Source organism: Engystomops pustulosus, chromosome 2, assembly GCF_040894005.1.
Source record: "Engystomops pustulosus chromosome 2, aEngPut4.maternal, whole genome shotgun sequence".
Taxonomy (NCBI): domain Eukaryota; kingdom Metazoa; phylum Chordata; class Amphibia; order Anura; family Leptodactylidae; genus Engystomops; species Engystomops pustulosus.
Window position 1 is genome coordinate 152,551,967 of NC_092412.1, and position 23,169 is coordinate 152,575,135.

General features: G+C 41.7%; 1 protein-coding gene across 4 annotated transcripts in view; it reads left to right on the forward strand.

Moving 5' to 3' along the window:
• The window catches only part of SERINC2 (serine incorporator 2), a 44,336-nt gene that overhangs the window by 15,316 nt on the left and 5,851 nt on the right, over nt 1-23,169 (forward strand). For all 4 annotated transcript variants that reach the window (XM_072136949.1, XM_072136947.1, XM_072136950.1 and 1 more), the window contains exons 2-8: nt 6,744-6,905; nt 8,245-8,423; nt 15,288-15,367; nt 15,525-15,662; nt 17,470-17,639; nt 22,048-22,138; nt 22,811-22,949. In XM_072136949.1, the coding sequence (XP_071993050.1) occupies nt 6,870-6,905; nt 8,245-8,423; nt 15,288-15,367; nt 15,525-15,662; nt 17,470-17,639; nt 22,048-22,138; nt 22,811-22,949 (833 nt within the window). In that variant the 5' untranslated portion in view covers nt 6,744-6,869. The remainder of the gene's footprint in view (nt 1-6,743; nt 6,906-8,244; nt 8,424-15,287; nt 15,368-15,524; nt 15,663-17,469; nt 17,640-22,047; nt 22,139-22,810; nt 22,950-23,169) is intronic.

The window sequence follows — 23,169 nt, forward strand, 5'->3', positions numbered from 1 at the left end:
GGCGGAAAGTAGACCAAAAGAAAACTGGTCTAGCAGGGACTGTTGGACACATTTCTGGTGCTCGGTGCAGATTTTGGTCCCAGGGACAGAAAATGGTCTCGGGGACAGAAACGTCTCTGCACAGCTACACAATATTAAATGTGTGTCTTCTTTCCGAGAGCAGGTCGGTAACAAAGCCAATGCAGACACCGACACTTTAAGTAAATGTCCCCCAGTGTCAGTACACCTTTAGTACTGACACAGAACCCAGAACCAGAGTCAGGAGAATCCAAAGCTACAGCTTGGACACGGCTCCATCTCAATTATCCCAGCCTGCATCTACTACCAGTAAGCCCATAGTCTATTGGCTATAAGTTCTGTATATCCACTGGATAGGGCCTCACTTGCTAATCTGTGGGGTCTCAGTAATTGGACCCCGACAGATCACTAGAACAAAGGGTCCGATGTGGTCTGATATACCCCAGTCAGACTCCTCGTCACTCCCCGAGATGAGTGGAGCCTCAGGACACGCATGGCTGGGCTGCCCCGTTTATCTCTATGGAGCTGATGTAGATTGTAGAGTATGTCACTCGGCTATCTCCATCAGCTCCATAGAGATGAATGAGGCCGCCCAGCCAGCCCATGCACAGCCGTCTTCTCTGCTCACCTCGGGGAGTAACGAGGGGTCCGACTAAAGTACATCACCCCCTGTTATCCTCACTAATGTTTGGTTTATCCCAGTCTACTGTCTAATAAAAGCTCTTGAGGATTTCTTTGAGATTCTCATCACATATCTGCCTTTTGTGAATAATGAAGCCTTTCTTCATCACTGTTATTTACCTTTCTGTATTATTGAATGTAGTCACACGTTTCCAGCACAGTTCACCACACCCAGAAACCAGGATAATTAATAGGATTAATGATCTGATTAATGTATCCATTGGTTATGATTACCCAAATTAATGTGGCTAGCTTTACATTTACCACCTCTCAAGCTAAACATTAAAGTGTAGATGCTTGCTATGTTATCCAGGTCTGTGGAGTCAGACATAATAAAAACACATAATAAATTATAAAAATTGCGAAATGTTGCTGATCTAAGGATCTAGGCCAGGGGTGAGCAACATTTAGTGGTCCAAAGGCCATTTTGTCATACTGCTCAACTTTGTCACATCAGTAACCAGCACCCTAGATGCAGCAACAACCACAGTACAGCAAAAGATTCCCTTCCCACCTAGAAATTATAATGCGTCAGTACAGCACTAAATGCCGCCCCAGCAACCAAATTGTAGGAGAGAACCTAGGAGCAGTACAGTACAGCAAGTGAAGCTTCTCTGGTATAGCTCAGAGGAATAAGGCAATCATTTTAATATGATGTAGCTAACAGCGAATGGCATCCATTGCAACAACAAATGCAGGCATGTAAATATCCTCCAACAGATATATAATATCAGAAATCTACTGCAAGGATTATTTATTAGAAGGGTTAATAAAGATAATTAAAGTTAAGATAGTTTACTTAAACTAAAAGAAGCACATGACGAATTTTGGGGAGCACATGTGGGCTTGTACAAAGCGCTCAGGTGCACACCAAATACATCAGGACACCATACCCGGTGCGGTAGAGGGGCAGGGTTAAGATCAGATGCTGACGCACCATGCGCCAGCATATGATAAATTTCCCCTATGCTCCCAAATCCACAGATAAGGGTGCGGTCACACGTCGCGTTTACTGCATGCGTTTAAAAACGCATTGCTACAGCTGAAGGGAGATTTGCCCAATTAAACAGCTGTTAACGCTTGCGTTAACAAAACGCAAGTGTTAACACATGTGATTGTTGACACATTGTTAACACATGTGTTAACATCGCGGTTAACGCATGCGTTTTGTAAACGCAGGTGTTAACAGCTGTTTAATTCGGCAAATCTCCCTTCAGTTGTAGCGATGCGTTTTTAAACGCATGCAGTAAACTCGACGTGTGACCGCACCCTAAGAAAGTTAATAAAGACTACAATAGCCCAACCAATAACCTGGCCAGGTGTTTGGGAACTATATCTTCTAATCAATGTTAAAACAGCTGTCTATTTTTTTTTGGGGGTGGGGTGGAAAAAAAGTGGTCTTTTTTTTAACGTCCATTATGCTTGCGTTTTTTTTTTTTTTTTGGCGTTATTAGTTCCTCGGCATCATCGGTGAATAAACTGACTGTGAGCACAAATGTTATTGTTTTTTGTTTTTCCTTTTTACTATTGTCATCTATGAATAAAAAAGAACAGCAAATTTGAAAAAATAGATTTCCACAGACCACAAATCAGGAAATGTGAGAATCACTTAAGCCAGGAAGAAAAACTAATGTGTGAACAAGCCCTGACTTGAAAAGGACAGTAAGCTGTTGGTAAAAATATCACAGATGCCAGGCTGAGGACAAGGTAAAGATGTGTGAAACTTGCCTAAAGCGCAGTGCTTATAGAAGGTGCTCACAGAACCTTCAGGCCGTGAAGATTGTGTGGAAGAATGATGCTAAATCCCACCGGAGCAATGCGTTTGACTAGTTTTTCCATATATACGGTGTCTTGAAGCTGTCATAATCAACAAAGATTTTTTTGGACAAAGCATTAAACAGGTATTCTGTGGAATATGAACGCCTGATACAAAAACCCATAACGCTATAAACGAATTTAACAAAACTCAATGTTATTAGTCACAAAATGGAGCTTACATAATTTGATTTTATAATTCACAAAATGTTTTGGGTTTCTGAAGTAGGTGATGTTATCACCAAGATGGCCGCCATTGGAAACTACAAGTCCCAAGATCCCTTAGTTCAACCAAGCTACTACAGTCAAACATAGTGATGATTACATGACCTGCCTGGCCATGTGCAAGTCATGTGATGTGGACATGTGACCAGCGGCCATCTTCTGTTCTGTATCTTCTCCACGTGGAGGAAATTAACTGACTGATTATAGGGCCAGTAGCATTTTAATTCTTCATAAGTGTATTTCAACAGCATTTTTCTGCTAATGGGAGCAAAATTTTAAATAACTAATTACATAGTAGCTCATATTTTAACCCCTTAACGCTGAAGCCACTTTTCACCTTCCTGACACGGCCCATTTTTTCAAATCTGCCCTGTGTCACTATAAATGGTTATAACTTTAGAACATTTTAACATATCCAAGTGATTTTAAAATTGTTTTCTCGTGACACTTTGTACTTCATGTTAGTTGAAATATTTTGGTGGTATGTTTTGCATTTATTTATGAAAAAATCTGATATTTGGTGAAAATTTGGAAAAATTCTTGATTTTCGAACTTCAAAATGTTCTACTTTTTACATACATAGTCATAACCGCAAAAAAACATAACTAACATTCACTAAATGTCTAATTTATGTGGACCTGGTTTTTTTATGCATACTCTTATTTTTGTAGGATGTTATGGGCCTTTGAACGTTAGGTGTGATTTTTCACATTTTCATAAAAAACACAAAATCCTGCTATTGAGGGACCTGCTCAGGTTTCAAATCACTTGAAAGGCCTAAATAAAAGTAAAACCCCATAAATTACCCCATTATAGAAACTACACCCCTCAACGTATGTGAAACAACTTTTATGAAGTTTGTTAACCCTTTAATTGTTTTACAGGGGTTAAAACAAAATCGGATGCATTTTTTAAAGTAAATTTTTTTTGGCTAAATGAATGTGTTTTTCAAAAAAATTTACAAATTGTCACTGGATAAAATACCAAAACGCTCCACAAAATTTGATACCCAATCTCTCCCGCGTATAACAATACCCCATATGTGGTGGTAACTTGCTGTATGGGCACACGCCAGGGCATCGAAGGGAAGCTGCGCCATTCAGAGCGGATTGTATAGCCAATAAAAAGTGACAATGCATAATCTTTATTTTTTGGGCAATTTGGACATATAATGGCTTATTTTTTGCGACATGAGAAGCACTTTACAAATACTTCATTTTAATGGGTCATTAGCTTATTGATGAGATTTTATTAACTCTTGAATGTATGGGTGAAAAGAAAATTGTCAATCTTGGTTTTCTTTTCATATTTTTTGGGGGTCGTACATCGTTCACTAAAAATACTATATTATCTTTATTCTATAGATCACTATGATTACGGTGATACCTCATTTATATAGTTTTTCATTTATTTTTACAATTTTACTGGATAAAAACTAATATAGAGGAAATCTAATTTGTTTTTGCATCACCATCTTTTCAGAGACGTAACTTTAATATTTTTTGGTTGACAGAGCTGGTTTAGGGCTTATTTTTTTACGTGTTGAGTTGTTCTTTTCAGTGGTACCATTTTGGCGCACATAACTTTTTTGATCACTTTTTAGAACATTTTTGTCTAGAGATTTTATGGAGTTATTGTACGGATTGTTACGGATGCGGCGATACCAAATATGTGGGGTTTTTTGGCGATTTTGTGTTTTTCTCACTTTATTGCATGTGTATAGGGAATATTTGTGTTTAGGGGACTTTAACTTTATTTAATTCTTTTGATTAAAAAATGATTTTATGTAATGTTTTTAACATTTTTTATTAACTTTTACAGGTTAGCTTGAACAAGTGATCCACTGATCGTTTGTTCAAGCTATTCTTCACATTACACAGTGTAATACAGATGTATTACACTGTGTAATGTAACACACTGCGCATGCTGCACATGCTCAGTGTGTTACAGCCGGGTCCTGGCACACAGAAGAGGATCGCGCAGCCTGGGCACCGGCAGTCCCGAGGCTGCGATCGGGCAGTGGACACCCCCCCCCCCCGGGGGCGCAGCTGGGGGAGTCCGATTCTTCTCAAATGCCCCTTGCACGCCGCAGTCAGCGCAACCGCGGCGTGTCAGGGGTTAACACCCGCGTTCGTAGAAATCTCTGATCGCGGGTGTTAGAGGTGGGTGTCAGCTATAATATATAGCTGACACCCGCAGCTTATGGCCCCGGCTCCGTTCAGGAGCCGGGGCCAGAAGCATGACGTAATAGCACTGCATTTTGCGGGAATGCACCTCCCGCGATGCAGTACTATTACGTCAAATGTCGGGAAGGGGTTAAGGACCCATTTGTATATGAATTGTGCTTATTCCTGGAATACCCCTTTAAATTAATTTCAGTAAGCGTGTTCAATACTTTTTCCCTGTCTCATTTCTTCCTGGAAGTAATGATTGATTGTAGGTGGCTGCCTTACAAGGTAGCAAAAGAGGTGTGGTTTACCAATCTAGGATAACTTATTTGCATATTTTCCAAAATCCCCTAGTGGGGCATCAATGGCTATATGTGTCCACATGCCTGCAAGGTGTGGCTTAAATGGATTGTTACCAATGTCGGGTGAGAATTTCATGTCTAGAGTGCCTTTCTAAAAATAAAAAAGTTATTGCTTTTGGAATGAAGGTAGCAAAAACAGTAAGAGTCCTGTAAGGGTTACTACATATCAAATACATATATTACACAGAACTACCCTAAAAAAACGCATCATGGCAGTATTAAGTATCTCAACAATATAAATGTAGTAAAAATGCTTAAAGAAAACCTACCATAAGAAAGCTACCATCATAAGTGCCGACAGGAGCACTGCTACACTCGTGCATTTGCTCACATTGCCTATAAATTTACATATTAAGTTTAGCTGACTTTAGAAAGCATTATAGGATTAGTTAAAGAAAGATTAGGGTTTAGTAGGTTACTAGAAAACCTGCCATCAAATTTATCTTGATATGTAGTTTTCTGCTGCTAGGTTTCCTTTTAAGATTTTCATGTGACTCCAATTCTAAACTTAATGCATTGCATAAATCTGCAATATAAAAAGATTACACTAGGCACACCGCATATAGATGAGGCTGAAGGTGATGCATTTGCAACGAGAGGACCCTGTTTATACCAAATTTTACGTAACGATACAAAAACAGAATCTCTTAATGTGATGGAAGAAGTTATTGACATTTTTTTAGAAAGTAAGCTAAGCAATATTTATTATCAAATGAATGGCATATTATATATCGGGATCTACATATACTGTTCTATACTACCAGTCAGCCCCTACACAAAGGACACTAGTTACATGTTGATGTGCATTAAATACTGTATTATATTTCCTCTGATTTATTCTTTAGTATAACTAATAAAGGTGTTTATTCTGTACACAGACCCTGTTGGCTGTAGATCATTCCCCTGTTGCTATACCACCTTGCCCCTTCTTGAGGTCTCCTATGTCTGGTGAACAGCTAATATCTGCACATTCTCAATTACCGTAGTTTAACGTTTTTGCTACATTTGCGGACATTATACTAAACCAAATCAAAGAAACAATACACATCACATACTTGATTCAATAAAATCTATTTGCTGCATACTGTGTGATGTGTATGGTTTCTTTGATTTAATATGTAAGTTGAAAACTGTATATTTTATAATTGTAGCTCCAGAAAATTTTTTTTTTTTGCCCCAGTGACTATTGGATTTTCAAAATTTTAGCTGCAGTGTGACCAGGGATTATCAATAAAACTTCATTACAGACACTTTACAGATGCTCATTGCAGCCTGGGACCATAGTAAAGCATAAAGAGAGCTTCACCAGATGTCACAGTGGGCAGAGGGGTCCGTCTATAACTAGAAGTCGGGTATCCTTAAGTAGGGGACCGCCTGTATAGGTGTTCATTAATGGGCATGATGTGTTTCCACCTTTTATTATATTTGTGCAGTCAGTATCAATTCCTGTAATACATTTTCTTTCCCTTTAAAGGCTTCATGTCTGTGTGGTACAGCGCCATGTCTCCTCTGTGGATGTTGCCCGTCTACCAAGAATTCAACTATAACACGCCTGACTTTCTCAGTCTTTCTTCTTCTTGGAACCTTAGTGGCCTGTATTATGATAATACCTGGAGTAGAAAGTGGACTTCAAAAGGTAAACCTAACTATTTTATCATGACTGATACGCATGCTTTACATAATAGGACACTCGAGTCTTAAAAAGCAATATTATGTGGCATTGTTTGGGATATTGACACCCATTTCGGGGAATAAAAATAAATTTTTCATATCAATCTCTATATACTAATAAACTAGGTAAATCTTTTTTTTTATTATTGACCTGAGAAATCGTATGTACAGGTTTTTTTTAATTATATGGTCTTATGTTACAGAACATAATAAAATGGATTACAAACTCAGGTAAATATAACCTCGGACGAAGAGAGTTAGTCTGCATGCACACTGCCGTGAGCCCGCCACACCGTAGCATGGCGGGCACAAGGCAGCCTTAACTTTTTCAAGTGTTTAGATTAATGTGGAGGATTATGGCTTACAGCCAAGGAAAACCCAAAAGTCAGTACCCAAATTAAAATGACTATCCTTCAGAGGCTTTCTAAGCTTTTTAAAAGGTCCCTTAGTCTGGTTCCATAGGCGAAACAATCATGGGAAAGACTATTGACTTGACAGTCGTCCAGAAGGCAGTCATTTATATACTACAGAAGGAGAGTAAGCCACAAACTGTCATTGCATAGCAAGTTGGCTGTTCAAAGACTGCTCTATTAAAACATATTTTTGGAATGTTGGGTGAAAGGAAAAAGGGTGTTAGAAAAAGGTGCACAAGCAACCAGGATAACCGCAGCCTTGATAGGATTGTTAAGAAAAGGCCAAGATTGAAGTGCACTGATGCTGGAATCAGTGCTTCAAGAGCCACCACACACAGACCTATCCAGGGCATGGGCTACATGTATCGAGCCACTCCTGACCAATAGACAATGCCAGAAGTGTCTTATCTGGGCCAAGGAGAAAAAGGACTGGACTGTTGCTCACTGGTCCAAGGTGTTGTTTTCAGATGGAAGTACATTTTTGCATTTCATTTGGGAATCGAGGTCCTAGTGTCTGGAGGAAGAATGGAGAGGCACAATCCAAGCTGTGATGGTTTGGGGAGCCATGTCATCTGCTGGTGTAGGTCCACCCTGTTTTCACAAAAAGTCAGCACAGCCATTTACCAGGACATTTTCCAGCACTTCATGCTTCCCTCTGCATGCTTGATATGATGTTTCATCCATTAATGAGAAGGGTCTCCCTTTCTCTGGATTACTAGGGGCTTTTTATTCTCTATCCTGTGGGTAACTTGAAAACTTGATACTATCCTTTAACAGATTTCTTATTTAGGTCTGTAACATGTTAGATTAGCATGCTAATAAAATGTGGTCTGCTAGACATGTTCTCCATAGTTTGCCTTTTGTCTCTTACACTTTATTTTCTGTTCTCAGCTCCCGTGGTTTTGCAAGACATCCACCACTTTCACTGGCACTGTGAACTGTGACATCTTGCTAGGACACCAGGCAGTGTATCGGATGTGTTTTGCTATGGCTGCATTTTTCTTCCTTTTTGTCATAATTATGATCTGTGTACGAAGTAGTCGGGACCCAAGGGCATACATACAAAACGGGTATGTTTTCCTCTATGGTATACAACTTTGTGCACGTTTTATTCATATTCCAGTTACCAATTAGGTGATATGTGTGTGTAATATAAATATATATATATATATATATATATTATATATATATATATATATAATATTAGTCCAGACATTGACAAGGTTTGAAATCTTTTTTTTTTTTATCATTTGGAATAATTTTTCCATTCATACTTTGTTTTCATCACAGAATGCTCCCTTTCCTGCAATTCCAACATTGCAGACCTTTGCCATTCTAGCTGGTAATTTGCTAAGATCTTGCGAAATTTCACCCCATACTTCTAGAAGCCCCTCCCAGAAGTTGGATTGGCATGCTTGGGCACTTTTGCGTAACAAATAGCCCAGTTGCTTCCACAACAGCTCAATGGGGTTGAGATCTGGTGACTGGGCTGGCCACTCCATTACAGATAGAATACCAGCTGCCTACCGTATTTTTCGGACTAGAAGGCGCACCAAAAAGACTTTGATTTTCTCAAAAATCAAAGGTGCGCTTTATAGTCCAGTATATATGAACCGTACTTACAGACAACAGCTGCCTTGAACTGTGCACAGATCTGCCCCTGCTGGTCATTCATCCTTATAATCAGGTGCGCCCTATAATCCGGTGCGCCTTATATATGAGCCTAAACATTTAAGCTGGCATTTATTGATGGTGCGCCATATACTCCGGTGCGCCTTTATAGTCCGAAAAATACTGTACTTCTTCCCTAAGTAGTTCATGAATAATTTGGAGGTGTGCTTTTGGTCAGTGTCCTGTTGTATGATGAAATTGGCTGCCATCAAGTGCTGTCCACAGAGTATGACCTGGCGATGCCAAATGGAACAATATTTTTCCTTATTCAAATTCCTTTGACCTTGTATAAATCTCCCACTTTACCAGCACCAAAGCAACCTCAGACCATCACATTACCTCCACCATGCTTGACAGATGGTGTCGGGCATCTTCTAGCATATTTTCAGTTGTTCTGCGTCTCACAAATGCTCTACTTTTTGATCCAAACACCTCAAACTTATATTTGTCTGGAAAAAATTTTTTAAGGACAATCTTCCTCTGTCCAATGTCTTTTCCTTTTATTAGCCAGTCTCAGTTATGGCTTTTTCTTTGCAACTCTACTCTGAAGGCCTGAATCCTGGAGTCGCCTCTTCGATGTAGAGGTTTACACTGGCGTTTGGCCAGTACTATTTAATGAAGCTGCCTGTTGAGGACCTGTCAGGCATCTGTTTCTCAAACTAGAGACTCTAATGTACTTGTATTGTTGCATAGATGTGCAGCGGGGCCTCCATCTTCTCTTTCTACTCTGGTTAGAGCCTGTTTGTGCTCTCCTCTGAAGAGAGTTGTACACATCGTTGTAGGAAATCTTCTTCAGTTTCTTGGCAATTTGTCACATGGAAGGGCCTAAATTTCTAAGAATAAGAATAGACAGTTGAAAGTACTTTTTTCTGGACATTGTAAGAGTTTCATAGAACAAACAAATGTGAGGCTCCAGATTCTCAACCAGCTCAAAAGAAGATCAGTGTTTATAGCTTTTCTGATCAGCCAAACTGTTTTCAGTTGTGCTAGCATACTTGAACAAGGGGTTTCAAGGACAATTATTGATTTTTCTGCAGACTTTATAAAATTTTTATTTTAATTACTGGACTTGAACTTGCACTCCTTGTGATCTGTGGCCCTAATACAGTGCACTGCAAATTTTACATTTATGAATTAATATGCCAAAACTATGGGAGGAATTTAACTCGTACAGGTTTCTCCATCGGTCACTAAAGGGCCTTGGGCTATGCCGACGGGTTTTAGCCCAAGTCCTGCATGGAAGAACAGTGATCCGGCCCCTGCTCTTACAGTGCAGATCGGAATGCGTTCCAATCCGGTCTGTTTAACCCCTTAGATCCCTTAGGCTGTGTCCATGGAATCTACATATCTGCTGAGGGAGGGCCTGAACGTGGAGTGCCGTCCTCTTTGATGGACAGCTGGGGACCTAATGAAGATCTCCGGGTCCTTCCAAGGCAAAGCCTGCTTGGTCCAGCCCCTGAAGTACTAAATGTCATGAACAAAAAAATCACTCAAAACAACTAGAAAACACTAGTGTTTTGCGGTTTCAGATTTTTCACTGGGAAGACTGTCTGGTCCTACTTTAGATCTAGTTTTAATATTTAGGGTGCACAGACTATTTTTTGCCCTTTTTGACCAGTCTGAAAAGTGCAGTGTTGTGTAATCGGTAAGCCAAACCTTCAACTCCTCAATTATCCTAACTCCTACTTCCAAATACATGGGGCATGTTTAAGTGATAAATTTACAGTAATAATGAGACTTTTTATCACCATTATGATACAATAACCTACCGTATATAAGCTGAGTTTTTCAGCACAAAAAAAACCTCACCATTGCTTATACATGAGTCAATTAAAAAAATAAACTGTTATACTCCTCTACTTTCTTCGGTGTTCTGTAACAACAGGCAGAGACGCGGCCATGTTATCTGATGGCCGGCACATACTATGATGTCATCAGCGGACACTTCAAAGTATGCGTTGGCAGGCAGAGCGCATGGCCGCGTCTCAGCCGGCTGTTACAGAAGACCAAAGAAAGAAGAGGAGCTGCGTGGAAGACAGAAGGAGCCGTGCTGAGCATCGGGGCACCGGAGGGTGAGTATATAAGTTTATTTTTTTTAAAGTGGTGGGTGGGCTGGCTGTATACTACTGGGGGCTGGCTGTATACTACTGGGGGCTGGCTGTATACTACTGGGGGCTGGCTGTATACTACTGGGGGCAGGCTGGCTGGCTGTATACTACTGGGGGCAGGCTGGCTGGCTGTATACTACTGGGGGCAGGCTGGCTGGCAGTATACTACTGGGGGCAGGCTGGCTGGCTGTATACTACTGGGGGCAGGCTGGCTGTATACTACTGGGGGCAGGCTGGCTGGCTGTGACCAATGCATTTCCCACCCTCGGCTTATACTCGAGTCAGTAGGTTTTACAAGGTTTTGGTGGTAAAATTAGGGGCCTCGGCTTATACTTAATATTTAATTGAATACAATTACAGGCAGTCCCCGGGTTATGTACAAGGTCAGTTTGTAACTAGGGGTCGTTTGTACGTCGGGTGTTTTTAAGTAGGTGACAGCCTGTATAACTTAATAAATTGTAATTATGCAAAACAACGTGGGAAAAAATTATTTGAACAAAAATCTACTCATATTAATAATAATATTTGTTTAGCGAGTCTATGAATTTCGAAACAACTAATTATTTGAAGGCAAAATAACAGCCTCTCTATGCTGACTTGGGTTGGTGGCTATGCAGTAACCACACAGGGGAACATCTCTAACAATTTCCGGAATATAGAGGAATTGCCTCGTGAACAGTCAGTTTTGATGAACAGTTAATCTTTCAATATCAGGCTTTTCCCTAGGAACAGTTCACTAAGTGTTTTCATCATAATGCTGCACAGTCTAGCTGTGCTAAATAACTTGAAGACTTGGCTTCTATACCAATAGTACTTTTCATGTGTGTTACTGTATTTCTGAATTTGAGATGTTAGAAAAGAAGTTTACTCTCATATTCTATGAGAATCCGTCAGCGCAGGTAACCTCTACAAACATGAAATTAGAGGAAACGTAAACTAAAACTAAAAGCAGTATAGAGGAAACTTATACTGGACAATCCTAGTTAATCCAGTTTTCCTGATCATTCTAGCAGTTCTAAGATATACACAGACATTCCCTCCCCTCTGATCTGTAAGGGAGGAGCTTCACTACAATGCATTTACATAACTTGCAGTCACTTTCATCTCAACTTAAAGCATACAAAGATGAGCTCAGACAAAAAGCAAACTCAAACGTAAAGCCGTATACAGAGAGAATTTACACTGCAAAATTGATTTATGCACAGTTTATTGAAACTTTGATATGCTTAGAATTTACCTTAAAGGGAACACAAAGAAAATTAGGCTCTAGCCACAGGATAGGCCACTTGCTTATTCCTTACTCCCCCCAAAGAAAAACCTTTTTAATTTTCTGGTCACTCTACCAGTGCTGAGATGAGTGCAATCATTCCCAGTGACAGTTTACTGTGATCTTTAGGGAAGGAGATTCACTACTAAGCATGAACAAAGAATGCATCTGCATTATCCACATCTGAACTATAAGCCCACAGCCCACAAAAAAAATATAAACTGCAGTGAGCTAATTGTAACAATTTATTATATTTCTATTCCAACTCCGGCTCCACCAAAATGGTCTCCATTTCCTAGACTCTGACTGCACCACCTTGGAAATCTGTAAAAAAAAAGATTTTACAAATTGACAAAAAACTTCGATAGTTTTTGTGTGCGCAAATATACCAGAAGATTGGTGCAAGTGGATTATTGAATTCCCCTTCCCCCGTCTACAGCTAGTGTGAATGAAGAGGTCAAAGCTAGGTTGAGGTAGCTAGTGTATAAACTGTGTGGGGGACAGACTTGGTTATGTCTTCTTAAAGAGAACCCGTCAGGCAAAATAACCCCCTAAACTAAATATATTTTCATAAACTGCCATTAGAGAGCATTGCCTCTATCCCTTCATTGTCCCTCTACATGCCTGTAAACCTTAGCAATTAGGTCCTAAAGCTGTATGCAAATGATCTGTGAAATGTCCAATGAGTCATTAGCATATTCAAGCTGTCCAGCTTATTCATGAATGGGAGGGACAACCACGCCCCCAGTGCTTGACTGACAGCCTGTATAATGATGTGCTTCCTGGTGCTGGTGCCCCCTGCAGCCTGTGTGTATAGGAGAGATACAACAGCTCCAGGCTGCAGCCATGATATAGCAGAACATGTCAGGTACTTGTGTAGCTGATGTTTGTCTCTCTGTGTATTAGGGGGATGCAGCATGTCAGCAGATACACTAACTATGCTTTACTATTCATTGCACACAGACATGAGCAGGGAGAGGGGAGGGGTAACATGAATGACATCACTGCCTCTGACCATGTGACCAGCCTCATTTGCATAATAAAGAAATGATGATTTTGCAGTGATTAATGTATGAATTGACTAGATAAAGGTTGTGCTGGGATCCTTGTGAGCTGCTCCAACAGGTAATAGTAACAGGACAAGTGACACAGACCTGATGACAGGTGCCCTTTAAAATACACATTGCCTCAATTGCCTTTTCCAAACACTGCTTATGTGTCAGTCAGGCACCTACACAAATACTAGCCACCTCAACAGGTATAACTGCCTTTTATCTATTCATTCACAATAAAGCTGTAAACTGCCTCCTTTTTATGCTAGGGCTAGGAACAGGCTACGGGGTGGGTTAAACACGCTGACTGAGCTAGTTGATCTTTGCAGGGTCAGACTGGGGGACCTAGGGCCCACCAGTGAAATAGATTCTGTGAGCTTGCCTAATGCTACATGGGAATATTAAATGCACATTTTTAGGCCATGCTCAAGCAATGCATCTGCATTAAAGGGGTTATCCGGATTTTAAAAATTACTTATGGCTGGGCTGGGGTGGGCTATTTAAAAACCATAAACATTTACTTACCTCATCCGGCGCTGCTGATGTCCTGCGCTGCGGTCCGTCTCCTCTGTGCGCCTGTTTGTATACAGGGGCGCACAGGGAGCTTCCGGCCGGCCGGAATCTCCCATCTGACACCATCTCCCAGCGCTTACAACGCTGAGAGATAGGGACGGATGGGAGGAGCCGGCCACATCGCGGACCGGAAGCTCCCTGTGCGCGGCTTCTGTGCCCCTCTAAACAAACAGGGGCACGGATCGAAGGGACCGCGGCGCGGGACATCTGCAGCGCTGGAGGAGGTAAGTACATGGGCGAAACAGGGCGAAACATGTTGCTTTTTACTGAATCAAGTGTTTTAGGTTTAAACAGATATGCCTTCAGGGAGAAGTTATTCCGGATTAGCTTGAAATGCTATTCAAAGCACAACTCAGTTGTATCCTGTGAACGTGGCCTTAATATCCAACATAAATAAGGACCTTTTTATTAAAGGAAATCTGTGCCTCCCCCCTTTCATCTACTCCCTCATGTTGTGGCCTCCTCTGATCTACTCCCTTATATTGCGGCCCCCTCTCATCTACTCTCTTATATTGTGGCCCCCTCTCATCTACTCTCTTATATTGTGGCCCCCTCTCATCTACTCTCTTATATTGTGGCCCCCTCTCATCTACTCTCTTATATTGTGGCCCCCTCTCATCTACCCCTTCATTCATTGCAGTTTACAATAAAATAACAAAAGGTGGAGTGTCTCCTCTGCAATCCCTGCTGCGTTGACAGTTTCCTGTTCGGCTGCAGTGTGAATATTCGGATAGCTCAATCTATGGGTCATAGCTAAAGGCATCTGTGTCAGACAGTGCACAGAGAGGTCAGTCTGCCTGCAATGTCTGCCCCTCTATGGTATATGTGTCTTTAAGACCATATATTACAGTATATGCAGTATTTAGCAAGCTCGGTACTTAATGCAGTGGATACCTAAGCTTACTGCTGATAACTGTGCATGTGGAGAGAGGTGAGGGAACACAGACATGCGGTTTCCCAGCACATCCTCCTGCATTCTCTCCCTCTGGTACCAAGCGGCCTAAAAACCATTGGCAAATGATATACAGTGTAAAATATAGTATAAGCATTTTGAACTTCCCTACTGGGTAGTGAACCCTAGCAGAAAGGTGTTAGGAAGTTCATAAGTTAAGGCAAAACAGGTTCTTTGTGGTAGAACTAGATGTAATTCAGCTTGCTCAATATAAACAGAGCTACATATGCTATTACCATTTACAGCGTTGCTTTTTGTGTTGCATTATTCTTAAATTATACAATTTTTTTCATCTTGTTTCTTTTATTCAGGTTTTGGTTTATTAAGTTCCTGATTTTAGTAGGAATTACAGTTGGTGCATTCTTTATACCAAATGGAGTATTTACAACAGGTAACATATTGTGATTTATTGTGTAGAGCTTTCACTCTCAGCAAGCTTTCCACTTTCCTTGCCAGTTACATCTTTCTCAAGCAGCTTTCCACTGCCCTCTGCAAGTATCTGTCTGTATAACCTGGTCTTTAATATTATGCCTTTTTATCCCGTACAGTATGGTATTATTTTGGCATGGTTGGTGGTTTCCTGTTCTTCCTAGTCCAGCTTATTCTCATTATTGACCTTGCTCATTCTTGGAGCCAGGCTTGGCTGCTGAGGGCTGAAGATGGGAACACAAAGTGCTGGTATGCTGGTAAGTCTCAAAATATTTTAATAGAACTTGCAGACTGCGCAGTGGAGTCAGTAAGCCAAACTCCTAAATTTCTCTATCTTCGACACTAACAAAATGGTCACCGACTCCACAGTCCTGGTTTCCTGGTCACTCTAGCAGTTCCTTTCCAGTGTCTTATTTGTGGGGGAGGATGTTGACTACTGAGCATGTAACTAAAGGGCACACATTCATCAAAAATAAAAGCTTGGAACAGAGGTGCACAACCTGCTGTCGACAGACCACTTGAGGCCTCTCAAGCTTTTATTTGCGCCCCGCACCCTGCTGACCAGAGTCCAATAAGTGATTCCCTAACTCATGGAAGCGTTCTCTGGTGCAGGATGCCAAGTATTGTTGAGTGTAGCTTGGAAGTCCTCACTGTTTCCGGGACCTCTCCTGCTTTTCTACTCTGCGTCCTGACTCCTGACACTGGTTGTAGTTGCTGCCGTTAGGACCCAAAGCAGAGTGGCCCTAGGAGCCTGGGAGGACCCAGAAGTGTTAAGTACTTTAGTTGTAATGTACTGCTCCCTGGTCCTCTCCTCCTTCTGGGGTCTCTCTATTATCATCATTATCTTCTCTGGGGATCTACAGTAGTATTATCTGCTGTGGGATCTCCATTATTATTGTCTGCACTATGAATGCAGTATTTGGTTTCAAGGGTGACATTTAGTCCTGTACTGTGGTTGTTGGTGCATCTCGGTTGCTGGTTTCTTGTGCGGCCCCTTAGAGTTGAGTGGTATGACAAGGTGGCCCTTAGATCAGTAAATGTTGTTCACCCCTTGCCTAAAGTCTTGGATCAAGAATAGAACATACATTGAAAAGGAAATACCTTCCTATGGAATAACTATGCCCTCCCTGAGCTCTCCTCAGTGCCTAGTAATGCTCGCCGGAGGGCCAAAGGGATATTCTATATGGGAAAATATCTGCACGGATGGTGTGCTTTTCTCATTCCAGCAGTTAAAGGACTCCTATGATCTGTTTAATTCCTTTCACCTATCATGCCTCCAACTCTGCCATGCCATAGACACCCAGTTTCCAGGATAACAGTTGATAGACAATACCTTTCCCATGTTTCCCCTACATTTAGAGGTTCCTGGTAGAGCCCTTATCTCTCGCCTATACTACATATTATTGTCTTCTCTCATTAAACGTACATCTGCCCTGGCAAGGGCTTTAAGGGAGGATGTGCTAGACAGTATGGGCATAAACAATTCCTGAAAATTCGAAAATATGCCACATCCTGCTGGGCCCAGAGTTGTTCCAGTATACCATATGGGTGGGCCTCAAATGGTGGTCTTGTTTGATTTGTGCTACTATGTTTTCCTTTTGCCTGATTCATACCCCTGCGTTTATATGTATGCTCTTGACGACAATACCTTTGTTCCTGAGGAGACTTATTCATTGTATTGGACCAGGTACCACTTATTTGCACTATGTTTTCTCTCTGGGTCCTGCATGAAGAAACTCCATGTGCCTTGTCTGTCTCACCAATTGTCTCTCCAAGTTCTCTTAAATAAAGTTTATTGTTGATTAACCATTGTTGATTCCTAATTCTTATAATTTATTATATATTTGTGGAGTCGGTCCATTTTATCACAACACTGTCCTGCTTGCAGGCATTGTAGACCTAAGCAGATTATAGTTTTGTGGGTAAAGATTCTGTAAAACAGTATTTCTACATACGCTGAGCACATGATCTCACAGCTTTCTTTGAATACTAACATGTTAACAGGAAGAGTATAATAGGTTTTTTTGTCCCTTATTTGATCTTATTTTTTTGTGTGTGTTTTAGCTCTCCTCATCTGTACTTTGCTGCTTTATGCTGCCTCAATTGCCGCTATTGTGGTCCTATATATATACTACACCAAACCGGATGATTGTGTCCACAACAAAGTGTTTATCAGCTTGAACCTCATATTCTGTGTAATAGTTTCTATTGTATCAATCCTCCCCAAAATTCAGGTAAGAATCCAACAGTAACTGGCATCCTGACCACATATTTCAGAATAAAGTACCATATATACTCGTGTATAAGCCGAGTTTTTCAGCACAAAAAAAGTGCTGAAAATCCTCAACTCGGCGAGTCAATAGGCAGCCCAAAAAATAATAAACTTATATACTCACCCTCCGGTGGCCCCGATGTCCGCGCGGTTCTCTTCTGTCTTCTATCTTCCGCAGGGCACCGCCACGTTCTTCTCCGGCCGTCGCATAGTATGACGTCAGCAGCGGCCGCGTCATACTATGCGCCTGCCGCCCGGGAAACATGGCTACGCGCTGCGGAAGATAGAAGACAGAAGAGGACCCGCATGGACATCGGGGCCACCGGAGGGTGAGTATATAAGTTTATTTTTTTTTGGTTAGTGCTCGGCAGGCTGTATACCTAAGGGGGCAGGCTGTATACTACTGGGGGCCGTTTGGGCAGGCTGTATACTACTGGGGGCAGGCTGGGCTGGCTGTATACTGCTGGGGGCAGGCTGGGCAAGCTGTATACTACTAGGGGCAGGCTGTATACTACTGGGGGCAGGCTGGGCTGTCTGTATAGTTAAGGGGGCAGGCTGGGCTGTCTGTATACTACTGGGGGCAGGCTGGGCTGGCTGTATACTACTGGGGGCAGGCTGGGCTGGCTGTATACTACTGGGGGCAGGCTGGGCTGGCTGTATACTACTGGGGGCAGGCTGGGCTGGCTGTATACTACTGGGGGCAGGCTGGGCTGGCTGTATACTACTGGGGGCAGGCTGGGCTGGCTGTATACTACTGGGGGCAGGCTGGGCTGGCTGTATACTACTGGGGGCCGGCTGGGCTGGCTGTATACTACTGGGGGCCGGCTGGGCTGGCTGTATATTACTGGGGGCAGGCTGGGCTGGCTGTATACTGCTGGGGGCCGGCTGGGCTGGCTGTATATTACTGGGGGCAGGCTGGGCTGGCTGTATACTGCTGGGGGCAGGCTGGGCTGGCTGTATACTGCTGGGGGCAGGCTGGGCTGGCTGTATACTGCTGGGGGCAGGCTGGGCTGGCTGTATACTGCTGGGGGCAGGCTGGGCTGGCTGTATACTGCTGGGGGCAGGCTGGGCTGGCTGTATACTGCTGGGGGCAGGCTGGGCTGGCTGTATACTGCTGGGGGCAGGCTGGGCTGGCTGTATACTGCTGGGGGCAGGCTGGGCTGGCTGTATACTGCTGGGGGCAGGCTGGGCTGGCTGTATACTTCTGGGGGCAGGCTGGGCTGGCTGTATACTGCTGGGGGCAGGCTGGGCTGGCTGTATACTCGGAGGCTGTGACCAATGCATTTCCCACCCTCGGCTTATACTCGAGTCAATAGGTTTTCCCAGTTTTGGGTGGTAAAATTAGGGGTCTCGGCTTATACTCGAGTCGGCTTATACTCGACTTTCAAAGTTTTTTAAACTTCTCAATCCATTGATAGATTATACATAGCTGAATGATGGCAACCAGTTCAGTTTCAAGAGCAGACTTCAATGTCCCCGCTGCTAGAAATGGAGAAGCTGTCATATATGCACATAGAAGAAAACTGGGTGGTAGCAAACATTCCTTAATGTGGAGATCTATATATATCTATAATATAAACCCCCTATTCTTTTAGAAGATTGGTAAAGGTTACAGTGGTGAGACTACAACCAATAAATATACCTAACCATTCTGCAAGCTATGCAGAATTTAGTGGTCCACTGTGTGTACATTAGAAATAACAGTTTCTGGGCATAATATGACTTTCTATCAGCTTCCTGCACTGTTTATACTACCTTCATAATAATGTTTATTTATATAGAACCATCAAATTCTGCAGCCCCTTACAAATCAAAGGGGACATGTACAAATATAATACTACATTACAGCGTACATCTGTCATATGGCACAATAGAAGTGAGGGCCTGTTCAGGATAATCTTTTCCAAGATTAGGTAATGAGCTCTAGTATTATTAGATGTATTGCAGAGTGTATTCTATATGGAAATGTTATAGTTACACAGATCACCATTTATATAGAGTTGAAAACGTTATATAATTTTAGTGTAAAGCTTTTCAGTTTGTTTTTCCTTGAATGTTTGATCAGACAATTTCTGCTGTACAACAGCACAGGCTGGCCAGAGTTCCTCATACTATAGAAGGAGATGGTCTATCTCCTATGAAGCCTTATAATGTTATCTGTAATTTCTAATAGTTATTTCACTTAGATAAATGCAAGTTAAATATTAGGCCTTGGTTGTGGTGTCTGTGTAACAGGGTCCATATTGTAGCCTCAAATCATGTTCTGAACTGTTACCTAATCTATGGTGCCAAATACAGACCATTAGACTCACACTTAAAATTGTATTTGGAGCTGTAATACAGAACTTGTAACATGGATGTCTAAATGTGGCCCTTCGATCTCCAGAGCCACTATACACAGAGGGGTGAATGTATTTAGTCAGCCACCAATTGTGCAAGTTCTCCGACTTCAAAATATGGGAGACCTGTAATTGATGACATAGGTAGACTTCAACTATGAGAGATTGAAATGAGAAAACCAATTCGGAAAATAACATTGTCTGATTTTTAAAGAATTTATTTGCAGATTATGGTGGAAAATAAGTATGTGGTCAACAACAAAAGTTAATCTCAATACTTTTATATATCCTTGGTTGGCTATGGCAGAGGTCAAACGTTTTCTGTAAGTCTTCACAAGGTTGCCACACAATGGGTCGCGGAGTGCATTTTCGTCGGACTGTGCAACTTTTTCGGGTATTACACGGCTTGCACAGGTATTTAACAACGCAATCCTTTTTTTTTTTGGCGAACGCAATCCTTTTTTTTTTTTTTTGGTGCAGTGACGCTGGCTTCCATGCAACACGATTTAGGGGGTGTGTCGACGGACGATCTGACTGATTTTGACTGAGCGTGGGTTTTAACGATCAAATATTGTCTTGAGCCCATGCACTTACATGCACCACTAAAATGATGGTAAACTCTGTCTGACCTGAGTGGGGAAGCGACACATGCAGGATATCGGGCGCACGATCTTAGTGAATCGCTGCACACTGCATTATCGTTGGACAATGCACTTCCGGTGAACTACAGGAGGAATGTAAGTAAATGTGCCCCAATGTTGCTGGTATGTTGACCCAATCATCCATGCAGAGCTACTGTTCTGGGGCTGTCACTGAGCAATACAGACTTTCAACTCCCTCCAAAAGTTTTCAATGGCGGCTCAGAAGTGGAGACTGGCTAGGCCACTCCAGGAACTTGAAATGCTTCTTATGAAGCCACTCCTTTGCTGATGATTTGCTTGGATGCATTGTCATGGTGAAAGACCCTGCCACATTTCTTCTTCGGTGCTCTTGCTGATGGAAGGTTTACACTCAAAATCTCACAATACATGGCCCCAGTCATTCTTTCATGTACACGGATCCGTTGTCCTGGTCACTTTGCAGAGAAACCGCTCCAAAGTATCATGTTGCCACATTCATGTTTCACAGTAGGTATGGTGTTCTTTGGATGCAACTCAGTGGTGTTTCTACTAAAAAGTTCTACATTTTTGTTTCATCTGATCATATCACATTCTCCCAGTTCTGTTCTGGAGCATTCAAATGCTCGCAACAAACATCAGACGGGCCCGGATATGTACTGGCTTAAGCAGGGGGGCTTTTCTGGCACTGCAGGATCTGAGTCCCTAGCAGCAAGCGATAGCCTTTGTTACGTTTGTCCCTTTTGCAGGTCATTCACTAGGTCCTCCTGTGTGGTTCTGGAATGTTTACTTGTGATCATTTTGGCCCCGTGGGGTGAGATCCTGCATGGAGCCCCTGATCGAGGGAGATTATCATTAGTTTTCTATGTCTTCCATTTTCTAATTATTGCTCCTACAGTTGATTTCTTAACACCAAGCTTGTCTATTGCAGATTCAGTGTTCCCAGCCTGGTTCAGGTCTTCAATTTTGTTTCTGGTGTCCTTTGATAGGTCTTTGGTCTTCTTCACCGTAGTGGAGTTTGGAGTGTGACTGTTTGGGGTTGTGGACAGGTGTCTCTTATACTGATAACAAGTTCAAACAGGAGCAATTACTACAGGGAATGAGTGGAGTATAGAGGGGCCTCCTGAAGAAATTAAAGGTCTGCAAGAGCTAGAAATCTTTTCTTGTTTGTAGTTGACAAAATACTTATTTTCCACCATAATTTGCAAATAAAATCTTTAACAATCAGACTGCGGTTTTCTGGATTTGTTTTCTTATTTTGTCTCTAATAGTTTAGGTTTACCTATGACGTCAATTACAGGCCTTTCATCTTTTTTGAATGGGAGAACTTGCACAATTGGTTTCCCAACTGTATGTGCAATATTTCCAGAATCCTTTTACAAATTATTTTTTTTTCTGTTTCATCTTCTTGCAGGATGTTCATCCACATTCTGGACTACTACAGGCATCTGTTATTACCTTGTACACCATGTTTGTGACTTGGTCTGCTATGGCAAATGTTCCTAGTAAGTAATAACTCAGTGTCCAACTTCACTTAAGTAATTGCAACATAGAAAAAAAGGGAAAAACTGTGAAAAAATTCTGTATATGGAGAAATCTTTTTTTTTTTTTTTTTTTTTTTTCCCCTCAGGGTGTTGACACACGTGGCATTTTACGGCCTAAAAACAGGTTCAAAACTCCACGTGTGCTACCACTCTCAATGTAATTCTGTGCTTTAATATAAAATACAGGCAATCCCTGGGTAACGTACAAGATTAGTTCCTTTGGTTTGTACTTGTTGAATTTGTATGCAAGTCAGAACTGTATGTTTTATAATTGTAGCTCGACAATTTTTTTTTTTGTCCCATTGACAATGGGATTTTCAATATTTTTTGCTGTAATGGGACCAAGGATTATCAATAAAGCTTCATTACAGACACATTACAGTTGATCATTGCAGCCTGGGACGATAGTAAAGCATCCAGAGAGCTTCACCAGAGGTCACATACTTTTTGCTTAAAAAAACAGGCCAAAAACGGTTTCAAAACGCCATGTGTGGCATCACCCTAATGTATGTTAATGTTGTTCAGACTGGTAGCTGATGTTTGAATGTCAATGGCTAACTAATGTGTATAACTAATGTTTAGGATTTGAAAGTTTCAGCTTTGCATTTCTAACTTCTTGTATTGTTCTGTCAGATCCTTATTGTAATCCTACATTGCTGCCTATTGTTAACAATGGCACTACTACATCATTATCCTCCAAAGTAGTTCAGTGGTGGGATGCTCCAAGTATTGTTGGACTTGTGATCTTTATCTTGTGTACGCTCTTTATTAGGTAAGTTCCAAAAATGCAATGTGGGGTTCAGTATTACTTTGTGTTATCCAGGTCTTGACATATGATCAATTTTATGTTGGTCAATTCCTATTCTGATTTGCACAATTCTGGTGGGCTGTCCTAATTGGGCAGTTCAAGCCGTTACAACATAAATCTGTCTTAACCCCTTAACGCCGAAGCCACTTTTCACCTTCCTGACACGGCCCATTTTTTCAAATCT